The sequence below is a fragment of the Alligator sinensis genome, unplaced genomic scaffold (assembly GCF_000455745.1).
Source record: "Alligator sinensis unplaced genomic scaffold, ASM45574v1 scaffold573_1, whole genome shotgun sequence".
Taxonomy (NCBI): Eukaryota; Metazoa; Chordata; order Crocodylia; family Alligatoridae; genus Alligator; species Alligator sinensis.
The window spans coordinates 3,145,495-3,159,182 of record NW_005841877.1 but is presented as its reverse complement, the minus strand read 5'-3'; the positions used below and the strand labels follow the sequence as shown (position 1 = coordinate 3,159,182).

At 41.3% G+C, this 13,688-nt stretch overlaps 1 protein-coding gene across 1 annotated transcript in view; it reads right to left on the bottom strand.

The window, feature by feature from the left end:
- Nucleotides 1-13,673, bottom strand: part of NDUFS4 (NADH:ubiquinone oxidoreductase subunit S4) — a 67,714-nt gene extending 54,041 nt beyond the window's left edge. Inside the window, exon 1 of the mRNA XM_014527904.2 lies at nucleotides 13,496-13,673. Within this exon, the coding sequence (XP_014383390.1) occupies nucleotides 13,496-13,581 (86 nt within the window). The 5' untranslated portion in view covers nucleotides 13,582-13,673. The remainder of the gene's footprint in view (nucleotides 1-13,495) is intronic.
- Between the last annotated feature and the right edge of the window lie 15 nt (nucleotides 13,674-13,688).

Genomic DNA, 13,688 nt, shown 5'->3' with positions numbered 1-13,688 from the left:
CGATTTATTTAGCATTAGCCAAAATTCTAATATTACAAAAGCCTAAGTCTGTTCATCTGTCTGTCTATAACACTTTATTCGCACTCTGATTGGCTGACGGAAATAGCCGGAGTGCTCCAAGCGTGGGGGAGTGCTGCCATGATTCTGAAGCCGCGCCGAGGACCAGACAAAGTGGGGGGGGGACCAGACAAAGCTCCCCCACCCTGCTCCCTGCAGGAAGCAGAACAGCTGCAGCATGGGGCATTAGGTAGTGGCACTCCATCCCAGCACCCGCCCCCCCCGCCCCCATCATTCTTGACAGGCAATTGGCTAGTAAATATTAGAATAACAGTTTTAACAACCTTTTGGCTACTAACTACCAAATATCATATCAAAGTCAAGTCCATGATCATAGGGCAAGAGAACAGGCCTTATGATGAGAGGCTAAGAGCATCAGGATCTGGGGGAACATCTGTTCACCAAAGCGCCCCAAGGTATAACAAGGACCAACAGTCATAAACTCCTCCATGACTGTTTTAGGCTGGACATAATGAAAAACCGTCTTTACTGTCCGAGCCCCCAAGGCCTGGAATAGACTCCCTCCAGAATTGGTGCAGGCACCTACTCCGGACTCTTTCAAGAAATATTTGGATGCTTATCCAGCTAGGATCCTTTGACCCTACATGACTTCCTGCCCGTGGGGCAAGGGGCTGGACTCGATGATCTTCAAGGTCTCTTCCAGCCCTAATGTCTATGAATATATAAATTTGCCTGTCTTTGGAAGTGAAATTCATTACATTTAAATATTAAATAATTATAAAATAGGGAACACTTACTTCCTATTTAATAGGCGGAGTGGTTCACCATACTAAGAAAGTAGCAATTTCAGAACATCTCCAAACCACAGTACTAGCTGTTTTAGAACGTATAACGTACAAAGAACAAGACTGTGGGCACTAATTTCTTTAGAAATAGAGTAATACATCAGATGTTCCATTGATATCAGGTGAGTAGCTATGAAATACTGTAATGCTGCTCTCAAAATCTGCAAATTAACTTCAGATCGCAATACTCTGTTGGCAGAATCCTTGCAAATGGTGGAAATCTTGGTATTAGAGGAAAACCAATTCTTACACAGCTATTTTTTCTAATATTTATTTGACATGGCCCATGCAGCATTTCCTTAATTTGCAATTGATACTGGGATTATGTTTGTCAGGTGGGTAGGAACAAACTAATAGAAGGAGGTGGAAGGAGTACAGATTAACACACAGGTGACATATATTTGCTCTGTCTGTGTTTTCTAAATGTCAATCTTCTCCCCACACGCACACTGAGACATTCATATGAAGAGTAACAGTAGCTAAAAACTGTGCTCTCTTCATAATAAAAAGAGCAACAAAGGGTTTAACTCCAAAACCCTGGTGAATGAGACTAATGTTCCACAACCCACCTCTGTGTTAGAAAAATGTATGCATTTAGTATAAGAAAAAGAGCATCTTGAATTGCTTAAAATTAAACAAAAAATGCAAACTAAGTCTTCCCTTCTATTTTAAAGTCATATACTGTTAGTATTGAGAGTACTGCATTTCTAGCCCTGTGTCTTAACTCCTTAATTGGCAATATTTTAATAAAATACTTTTTTATTTTGGATATACTACCAAGCATCAAGAAACACAAAGCCTGGCTTGTAAATTTAGAGAAAAACTATTTCTATGTTATGCATCTGTGGACTTGTTTCCAATTCCCATATGTTTGTCTGCTGCAGACTTGCATTATACAGCACTTTAAGTGGAGCAGCCATCACAATACTTTATTATGCTTGACTTAGTGTTACATCCACAGAACATGCATCAATGGCGCAATCTTGCGTCCAAGAGTAAACATTGTCAAGCAAGTGTTCAAATCACTTTGTGTTCTAAATATTATTAGAACCCCCAAGACAGAACTTAGACTATAACAGTCATTCCTATTCAACTCCTAATGGTACATTAGACTGCAGGATATTTGTATTTTTTTTTCTTAGCCTCATTACTCTGCAATAGTAAGATTAAATAGAGACTATATAAAACTATTAAATATTATCTCTTTGTAAGAAGATTCTAATCACAAAGCTCTTTTGTCATGGGAACCACTGTGAATAATTAGCTCCTATGCATGCTTACCTTAGATTTGAAACAAATGACTGACTGCAATGCAAGTTACCTCCTGGTAGTATCTCCATTAAAAGTTTTTCAAAGACCATACATCAAACTTTTAAGTGCAAATTTGCCACAGAGCTGTAAATAATTATATTAATGAAATTTAGAATTCAAGCCTATTGTAAAATTCCATATAATGTAAACATCAGCTCTTTTGTAAGAGCCCTACATTAAATGAATAAGAGATAAATCACCTTATAATACTAGTGCATTTTAAACTAATGCTATTTGATTGCAGTTTATTTTGAGACTAACTGTATTTTCACTTCACTTCCCCCTCCCCCGCTCACCATACGCCTTCCTCTTATTTTCATTTGAAGCTGGTTTTTTTGTTGGTTTTTTTTTTACTTGCTCCTCACAATACTGGAGGAAGTACATTTTCGAGAAACCTTACATAACTACTTACCCTGCTTACTTCTTATTTATAATAAGTATATAATAACTTATTTACTATATTATTTTTTTCCCCAATTCCCATCTGACATCTCTTGCTATTTTCTTCCCCCCTGCTTTATATTCTCTTTATGCTCTTACCATTTGGGCAACTATTCGTTCCCTAAAAGGCGCCAACTAGCCCTGCAACTGCTGACTAGTTTTTAAAGTGGAATGCCTATCTCCTCTCCTCTCCCCACCCCAGGCAAAACTAGTGCTCAGGACAAAGGAATACAGTCTTATTCTTGCTACAAATTCCTATGCAAGCAGAGGCAACAAAACTGAAATTATAATTTGTTGACTGTGTCTGATGTGAAACATACATCTACCCCCACATAAAACTTCATTACTACAAAGTTTCACTTTGGACAATTCAAAAAGAACATATGAGGATTCCTTGAACGCATACCCTGAAAATCCTAGACTTTTGCATGGAAAAAAAAAGTTTCTTCCTTTATAAAATGAAAAACTGTATTACTCTCACAACCTACTATTTTACATGTTTGTGCTTCAACCGAGGTCTTCTAGTACCTAGAAAGAATGCTCTGGGTTATGTAATTGTGTTCTCCCAAGTTTTCTTGTCTAAGAAACCTTTTGAAGATAAAAGGTATAATATAAATGCTAACAAGGAAATATTACACAGGGAAATTTTAAGACAATTTACGAGCATTATTTTATAGAATTAGGATTTGTTGTGGTATCAATATAAATTTCATTTTCATTTTGTGGAACTGTTACTTGGAAGACTGACATCAAGTTGACAACTCAGCAAAATACAGAAATAGAGTGCAAATTTTATAGCTGATATGGCATCAGGTATTTATGCAAATGTAAAGTCTCGATTAGAGTCAAAATCTCTTTTTAAAATATTGAACTAAAGGCAAGTGTAAAAATAACCTTCTATGTTAACACTCCTTTCTTAAACAGCTGCAAGAAATGTTTGCCCACACAAATTCTGTGTCTGACTACAGTCTGTCTAGTGCAGTCAAAAGTTAACTTAGTTTCCCAAGATCAGTCGCAGGTTAAATGAAGATTTAGACAGATACAAATTACTACAACTAGAGGTGGCTTGTTAACAAAATGGTATCCAAATATACTGGCCTACAAAAAATGTCACCTTGAAATGCAAGACCAGTAAACTAAAATAAAATAGTGTGCAATTCACTGCTTAGAAAGAACAGGCCTTTCAGTGCTAGGTCTCCAATATGAAATTTTAACTGCAATTTTAAAACCCAAGCGTGTTATTAAGAATGGAAATTTTATTTTGAAGCTTGTTCCCTTAGTTGATCACTATTAGCAACTAAAATGTTATTATGAGCCACATCTGGGCAATCTGGAGATACACTTTTACAACCCAGTTAGCATTCACTACATTCTTATAAGTACTTGATTCTGTTACAGAAAAAAATGTTTGAACATAAAATTGTTTTGCTTTCACTTAACTGAACTGTTAGTTGAAAATAATTTTGAAAATCCTCAAATCACTTTGGTCATAAAGACCCCACAGACTCTATTCTGTAGGCTATTTATATTAGGAGGTTTAAATGTCCCTAAGAAAGTATACAAGCTTCCAGGAAACAGTTTCATTCCCACAGCCACCAACCTAGTCAATAACAGGAATTAAGTAGCAGTAAAAGAAAAACAATCCTTCCATTGCAATGTTTTAGTACCAGTAGATGTTTAGCTGTAGCTTGCATGTCAAAAACTGGACTCTAACCATTAGAAGAAATTAATGGTTTTCTTTTAAAGAGGTAGTTGTTAGTCTGAAACCCATGAGAGGGCAGGGTAGATATGCACCTTTATTATCTCCTAGCACTACCCTGTTCCTCTCTCAGTTGCTCCCTTGTCTTTTGTATTCTAATTTTTCTCTCCTTACACTTTGCTTTCTGCACATCCTACAGCATCTGACAAAGTGAACTTGGGTTCATGAAAGCTTGTGTTCATGTACATTTCCTATTTAGTTAGTCTATATAGGGATATACAAAGGTGCTGCGTTATTTTAAAGAATCAACAATGTGCACATTTGTGGTGGCAAGATGCTACTTATGTGTCTGAAAAATGTGAAGATCAAAAATAAACATAACAACCATAAGCAAAATTATGTTTTCCTATTATCCATGTACATAAGCAGTATCATCAAGAACCCATTTCTTTTTTCTCTCTCAAAACATGGGTTATACAAACACTTAACTTACCTAAGATGGGAAAATGTATGCATTTCAGAACAATCTAAACATATTACTATGATATATACATTTTTTTTTCTAGAAAGGCATTTATACAAGTGGCAACATAAAGGCAATTCTCACATTTAGGACGAAGCCATGGATTTAAATTTTGATCACATTAATCTTGGCTTCTGCTCCTACTTGAACAGTGGTGCCACACATTTGGCCCTGCAAACAAGCGGTACAGGATCATTCCACAGGCTGGATTTGCTATGCCCCATGCACTACATGGGGACCTGTCACTTGGCTCCAACGAGATGAGGCCTGTCATTCCAGTCCCAGCCCCAATCACAAGTGCAACAGAATTGGCTACCTGTCCTGGCCCCAATCCCACATATGCTGTATCAGGCGCACCCCGGCCCTACACATACCATATTAGACCTGCCATCCCAGCCCTAACCCTGACCCCACACACACTAAATTGGTTCCAATGTCCCAGCCCCATGTGCACCGAATCAGGCTCACTGCCCCAAGCCAGATCCCAAGCTTGGGGCCATGTCTTCTAGACTACAGGACTTGGAAGTTTAGCAGTCAGGGAGCAGTGAAAGTGTTAATTGTCACCACTCCCTAGCCACCACATTTCTGGACCCTTGGGGGAACCCTGCTGGTCAGAACAAATGGATCCGTGAGCTGGATCTGGGGTTGAATACCCCTGGTTTTGAGTAACCCCTGGTAATGAGTCTTTAACAATAACCATCATCACTTGCATTGGCTTTCCAATAAAAATACAAATTTTGGATAATCATATAACATGGGCTTTTTTTTCTCAATATTGTGATAGGTCAGACAAAGCAAAACAGAAGTACCAAGTACCATTTAATGTTTCATATATTTAAAAGTAATCAATTTCCAATAAAAGTTATTTGGCATCTTGCTTGCCAATTTGATGCTAGCTGCCCTGGGAAGATAACAGATTTGGAAATAGCAGTTTCTACCATCATTAAAACAAAATACCCATCCAAAAACTGTCTTTTTGGCTTGTCTAATTACGTACTGTAGCAACTATTGTCTGAACTGAGATGTATAGTGGAAAATTATGTGTGATTGAATAAAAATGCCTAGAGCTACAGGCTGAGGCAAACATAATTTATTCAAGGTCATTTTTGTAACCCAAGACAATATTTTTGTGCTATAACATAAACATCCTGGATTGCATATTTAAAACCCATGATAAAATGATACTGTTTAGCTAGTAGATTTTTAACATCTCATCTACAGACAAGTGATATTCAAATCTCTTCTCTCATCATATAATTATGTTGGCATTGGGATACTGATTTTTCAAGAGAGGAAGAAATTCTTACATAATTTGCTGTTGGTTTTCTTTTTTTTTTTTTTTTGCTAAGCATGGGAAAAAATGCAGGTGCCAACTGTAAAGAAATTCTCCAGAAAAGTTACTTACCAAAACTAGCATTGTTTTCTGAATACATTACCCCCCAACAATTCCAAATGAAAGTGCATGTCTTGCAATGTAGTGAGAGAAGCCCTTTCAAGGCAATTATTAAGAGAGTTAGCATTTGTTTCTGAAATCTAAAGTAATTGCATTCAATTCTTACTCCAGTTCCCCTCTCTCCAGACATTGTCCTTACAAATCTTCAGGATATAAAGTCATTGCAGTAGTAGATTCAAGATACATACAGAAAACGTTTGCTTTGGTTAATGGTTATACCTTAGTATGTAAAGGTAGACACTAAGCTCTAGACATGAAGATTTCAATCAACACATACTAGGTGCATCTATATGAGACGTTTACTGTGCAGTAGACTAATTAGCTGCACAGTAAATATCTCAGCATTTACATGTGTGCCTCTGTTAGGCTGGAGTGAACTAATTTATCCCAGAGCAGGATAGTACTAGTAAATATAAGGACTATCCTACTGTGGAGTAAAACAGTGCATGCGTAGACGTTGCCCCGGTTGGCTGAGGCAAGAAGGCGCTTCAGTGCAGGGGCTGCCTGCCTACTAGCCCTGCACCAAAGCACCCTTGTGCCGCAGCCAGCCCCTCTACAGCACACTGAACTAGGAGGAACAGCTCTGGGCTGGCAGGCTGACCCCCTGGGCCCTCTGCCAACCAGGGCTGCTCCATTCCGGCTCAACGTGCTATGCACCCGGGCATATTTTCAAACGGCAATAAACTCTGGAGTTTATTGCTCCCAAGCCCATGTTCAAACAGGTCCTGGTCTTACTGGGCACACATTCAAATGAGGTGCCTGAGAACAATAAACTCTGGAGTTTATTGCTTCACAATAATTGCATGTGTAGATGTACCGACTGAACAGGTGTTTCAGATCATGTATGGGATGTAAATAGTAGGACTAGATTAAGCAACCCAGGCTCCTAGGCAAACCCTACAGTCTTACCCCACCTCTACTTCCACAGAGGTAAAGGCAAAAGCACAGGGCCCTCTTCTTTCCCTTAGGAGGGATAGCAAAAGTTCTCCTTCTCTAAGGAACAGATATCTTCTCTCCTCCCTTGATGAAAGCCAGTGGCAGTTCTGGCAGACAAATACTTAAACTAGAAGACAGTTATATTTGCTGAGGTGGGACCTGTGACACTTTTATTCTGCCACACACAACATCTAGGCACAATTGATGAAGACTTCCCTTCACAATCCCCGAATGCAGACATATGGGGCATTTTCAATTTTGCAGGTCAGCTGCAGGATCAGACAGACACTGCAGCACTGGTTACAGTTGAGTCACATTTTCAAACTTATCTCCACAATTAGAAAACCCAGAAACTGTTTTTAATGGAAACCAAAATTCCACTGTCATCTCAGAACACTAGGTTCTGGGAGTGAGTCTCTTGTACCTATGCCTTATCCAACTCTAGAAGCCTGTTCACTGCTGAAGCTGTCCTTTTCCAACACGTTCACCCCACAATGTAGGGGGGCAGGGAGCTTTGTCTGATACCTGTGGCTCACTGGCTCAGGCCCAAGATGCTACAATGGAAGCCCAGGAACAGTACTACAATTAGTAATACCGAGTAACTATTACTCAGATGCCATGTACACCTTCAGGCAGGTGAATGCAGTCCCTGTATTCAGCCCATTAGGAATAACTTTCCCTCCTACCCACAGTTTCCATAGAAAATATTAGTACATTTCTAGAGTGGACTAAGCAATGTATTATGAAACACAATCTAAATCAGAATTTCCAAACCTTTTTCGTCCCATGGCACACTTACCTAAATAAAAAAAGCACTGTGGCACACCAGACAGGGAGGAGTGGTACGCAGTCAGCCAGATGGCATTTTGGGCTGGAGCCACACCAGTTGGGAAACACTGATCTAAATGACATTACTATATTAACTTAAAAGTTCCCGTCTTAGGAGGCAGCTCCATTGTGTCACAGAGCTGTCTATAATACACTTAGCTAGCCGTGTTTTCAGACCCTGCATTGCATTTCCCTCTGCTTCTTCTGTTCTCTCATTTTACCTCCCTGTATTGTGCTACCTTGGACCAAGTAGGTTCACCTCACCACTTGCAGACCATCAATTCACCACTTGCAGGCCACCTATCTCCTGAACACTAAAAAATGAAGCATTTGAAAAGTTTAATCTCCCCGTGTATTAGATGAGGACTATGCCAAGAGTCGCTAATGTGTACATACCAAAATACCATTAGTGCCTATTGGCTCAATACCGTACCTTTCTTCTACTTGTGCTTAAAGAAGAACGAAAGCAATTGTAAACTTGAGGACAAGCAAGTTTCTCACCCTGATAAAGGGTTCCTTCCCTTGGTCTTACTGGGTCACAGCTTGGGTGTTTCTCACCTAGGCTCCAGCAATCCAGCTTTTATCCATCACTGACCTGTGTGGCACTGAAGAATTTTAAACACCCTGACTTCTCACTTCTCATTTGCAAAAAAACCCGACAGCTATTCTGAACATTAAAACATTTGAAGATTACACTTTATACAGCATTTTGAAAACACAATGAGCTAAGGCCCTTATTTTATTCCGCCTCTCCATGACATTTACATAGCTTTTAGGTATCTAATCATTAAGCAGAACCTTACTGCACCTTGTTAAGTGACCACAATATCAGTAAGACATTCAGACTTATCATGCAACTACATTTCAACCTGGGGAGATCTCTAGCAACTAGACTTCAGCAACTGTACATACTAAGAAACTAGCCAGAATGGCTACCTCTAATTCCCTCAAATTCTGTTGTGATACTGTTCAAAGTGTATAAACTCCACATAAATTCCCAGTTCCTTGGACGGAGGAAAAGCCATACCAAGTGACTGACTGAACCCAAGATCATGTAACTTTTGCCCTACAGCCTAGGAGTTACAACACTTTTTCAGTAAGTTGGATATCTAATGGACGGTTCAAGTCATTGTCCCCCCTTCTGACTAAACTGGATCACAACCTAACAGAAACCCAAAAGGCTGCCCCCTGGGGCAATGAAGGAGCTATGTACCTCCTTAGGGCAGTACAGAATAATTTTTCTTGGATAAGTTGTATATTTGAGGGGGGGCAGGGAGGGGGAAAGGGAGGGGATGAGTTGCTACTAAGTCTAAGATGTCTAGTAGATGCATTGGTTCTGCCATTTTTAAATCAGTTTGTGCGCCAAACTTCTCTTCTGTTATGGATATAGACCAGTTTCCAATCACTCATACTGGTAAAAATGTAATGTCTGTATCTGGCCAAAAAGATTTACTAACTTTGCTGTTATATTTGGTTCCAGAAGAAAAGTTCAGAAAGCTTCTTTCCTAGGAACAGCATTTTAATCACAGCAAAGGCAAAGCCATAAACATATTTCTTTCTTTCTTCCTTCCTTTCAAAAAAGGCCCTCGTATTCTTTTCAGACTTGACACAGCAGATTATTTTTATTTGCATGTACTGTAGTCATACAGGTGCGTTCAAAAATAAATGGTGCTTACAGACATGTGGAGGGGGGGGAAAAACCCAGCACTTTACTTTCAGCTTTGGTGCAACCCCATGCTAAGTGCAGCACATGCCCAGAAGAAGAATCCTGTCAGTTTGACCTAGCTCCCCAGCATCTGTATAGCTGATTGAATCAATTGCTGGATCAAACTGCCAAAAAAGCCCAGCTAAAGTGCATGAGCTATACAGATGCTGAGCGAGCCGGGTTGAACTGATGCGATTCCTCTTCCAGTAAAGTGCTGTTTTGTTTGGTTTTTTCCATGTCTGTCAGCACCCACCAATAATAATAAAGAAAGATTTAAATCCAGCCCTCAGTTTCTTAATTTCCTTGGACAAAAGGTATGAATATACAAGATTGAAGAATTTCTACCATACCCTTGATAAAAATACATTTCTCTTTCCACATACTGATAATCAACCACATACTTATGAAATAGCACAACACGTGTAATCACATTTATGACATTCTTGCTACAAAATTGTCTTGTAGGAACCACATCTTTCAAGAAAGACCATCTATCATAGCTGTGAGAAGATCAAAGTCTATGCATACTATACTTTTGTTAAAAGAAACAAGTTTTAAGACTGATGTACAAACCCTCAAAAATCAAACATATTGGAGTTTATTATACCACTATATTCCTAACCTAACTGTGCTCCAATTATCCTTGGGACATATTGTCTTCTTAGAAAGTAGATTGTAGAATAGAAAAAATACCAGGAACCTGATTCTGAAAGATGCTTCATGTCACAGAATCATAGAAAAGTAGGGCTGAAAGTGACCTTAAGAGGTCATCTAGTCCAACATGATCAAAGGGGGATCAGACTAAACTATTCCAGATAAGTACTTGTCTAACTTACTCTTACAAGCTTTCAAGTTTGTTGGAATGTCAGCAGAGCTCATTGCAGGAGCAGGACTCATTACCTTCTTACCAATGACAGTCTGAATGCAACTGTTGGGTGGCATTAATTTACCTACATTCAATGGTTTCACTTCCCCCACCATGCCTTTGCACAAAAAAGGAGAAAAAAAGGAAAAAAGTTTTAGGAATACAATAAAACACATTTCTAAAGAATACGATTGCCAGGACAGAATGACCACAAAACTTTCTAGCTCCCTTGCTTGTTTCATTTGATCTTAAAAATCATTTAGCACCCTGACTCAATCTTCCAGTTCACATAGCAATAGTGGACTGTCACGTCCACACAGAGCCTCAAGAGAGTTGAGTCTTGGTGACAACACAGCAAGACTATATTGAAGTAACATATGACTTTTTTAAAATTTACATAACCCTTGGTGAACAAACACTTCACAGCCTGATGTATTTATCTACAACAACCCTGTAATGGGGATAAGAATACTTCCCTATTTTATAGAAGCACCGATAGAGGAAGACTAAAAAACTGGATCAGTGGTGCACAGCCTTTTAGACCCCAGACCAGAAGACTGGTGTGGGGTGGGTCCGTGGGCCCAATCTAGTGTGCACAGTGCTGGGGCCCAATGCAATAGATGACAGATTGAGCCCCAGTCTCACACACCATATTGGGGCCACGCATCAGATCAGGCCCACCACTCAGCCCGACACACACTGTACTGAACCTGACCTAGCCTCAGCCCAGCCTTAGCCCTGTGCGTGCCAGATTGGCAGGCTGGGCCCCATCAGCCTGGCCCACCTTTGCATGGTTAGGTCATTTGGCCCCCAGGGCTTGGATAATTCAGCAGCTGTGAAGTAATGTCAGCATTAATTGCCACCATTTGCTCAACTCTGCCCACCAAATTTCCACACCCTTCGGGAGTCCCATGGGCCGGGGGTTTAGCACCTCTGGACTAGAAGAGTAAGGTTGCTGAAAGAAGGGTGCTGCTCAATATTAGCACTGTCAGGGTGAAAATACTTTGATTCACAAGACAAACTTGGAGATTTCAAACAGGAATTTGAAGTGTCAAAAATATTCTGACCTGTTTTGGCCTTTCCGAGCTCTTTGCAACAGAAGAACTGTTCTTTACTGCATTTAAAAAAAAAAAAGTGAGAGCAAAGAATGGCATTTTCTGAGGGCTGCCTTAAATCTAATGAAGTTGAGAACCACTAGAAAAAGGGAATTGGTGTCATAATATTAAGCACTGCAACTGTCCAGGTTTTAGGCATGTTGCAGTCTACTAACAGAGTTTACTGAACATACAGCAGTGTGCTAAAACTGCTACGTAATTCACAAGAAGCATTAGGTGTCTAAGAATGGCAGATGCCTTCAGCAGCAAGCTGCCTAAACTAGCAAATGGGGAACTTTAAGACAGGGACATCACTCAAATCTTGCCCCTCTGAGATGTAAACACTTTACTCTGGGTTGCGAGGAACTGCAGGACCTGTCACAAGAACCTGTTGTAACTATGCACCGAGTGCTTCCTTTCACAAGCCAAAGGTGGCTCCTTTTTGATGGGGAAGGAGATAATGGATTCTGTCTCTCAATCTAATAGCTCAGTGGCTAGAACACTGATCCATGAATTGAAAGATGCATCTTTCATCCCCCCCGCAAACAAATACTACAACCACCAGACAACAAGGTATAGTGGACTGAATGTCTTCAATTCCTCCTGAAGAAGCTATCTACCTTATATGGAATATTTATATATTCATAGAGACAGAGAAAGAAGGAACATGACTACAGTTTAGTGAAGAAGAGATGGTGAGAAAAAAGGTCCGAGATGCTGATACTTGGGAAAAAGAAGACCCGAGATTCATTTTTTGTTTCAGTGTTTTATGTTAGTTATTCACTGGAGCTGGGGTTTGAATGAGGTACGTACCACAACTCTTAAGCTAGAAAGTCAGGTCTACTCTTGTGTTCTCTTTGTATCCCAATGAATATTGAATTATTTCACATAAAGTGGAAATGCTTTAAAAGGAAACATAAAGAACACCTCTGAATATCTTCATGCCTGGTGCTCAGGTCACTCTCCTAGACTGCAGAATTAAATACCCATGAACAAGAGAGAACTGAAGTCCCCAACAGTCACCAGGTTTGGGAATAGCAGCAACAGCAATACTTCCTTCTTCTACACTGCGTGAAGCCTCATTTCCAGATTGGGCCCTACAGGAGCTGGGCCAAGAAGTGCCTCCTTTGTGAGTTCTCACGGGGGCTTTGCCTCAGTTAAGGACCAAGATGCTCAGGCGTGGAGAGACCAAGGCCCTTCTGGACACAACCAGGAGGAGGACGTTAGGCATTTCGAGAGCTTCCAAGTCAGAACGGTGTCTGTGAGCTACACCCACCTCCAGGACTAGGCAGCAGCCGAGTGGGGCTTGCGACATAAGCACCTGAAGTGATTTTCCCAACCTCCCAGATGTAACGAGCACAGCAGGAACCCGCACTGCGGCCCCCAACCCCTGCCCAGCAGCCCCTCTCCTGCTCCCCCCCCAAGCCGGGGTCATGTCAGCACCTTCCAGGAGGTCTCACCTTTGCTTGAAGAAATTACGACCGTGCTAAAGGCAGAACAAAAGGGCTGAAGGTTTCACCTCACACATGAGGGAACCCAGTGCTGCCTGCGGGCCGGCCCCCCCGGCGTTCAAGGAGCAGAGCAGGGGGGAGCCAAGCCCAGGGCAGCTTCTCCTGCAAGAGAAGTTTCCTACGTGCCCGGTCTGGAGCGCGGCCCCGGCCCCCCGGCGCCCAGGCCTCTACAGCGGGCCCGCCAGGCTCCGGTCCTCAGCAGCACCAGCACGGAGAGGGGCGTCGGCAGAGCTCAGGCCGGAGGGAGTGCCCAGGACCCCCCTTACCTGCCCAGCGTCCGGCGAGCAGCGGCCGCGCTGCCGCCCCTCGCAAGGTGCCTGAGAGCCGCTGACATTGAGAGAACCGCCGCCATGACAGCAGCGGACCCGCTTCGCTACGGCGTCCTCCTAGAGACAAGCCTCCTCCGTCCGCCTGGGAAACGCGAAACGGAGACTGAGGGGCTGTGGGGGCCTGGGCGGT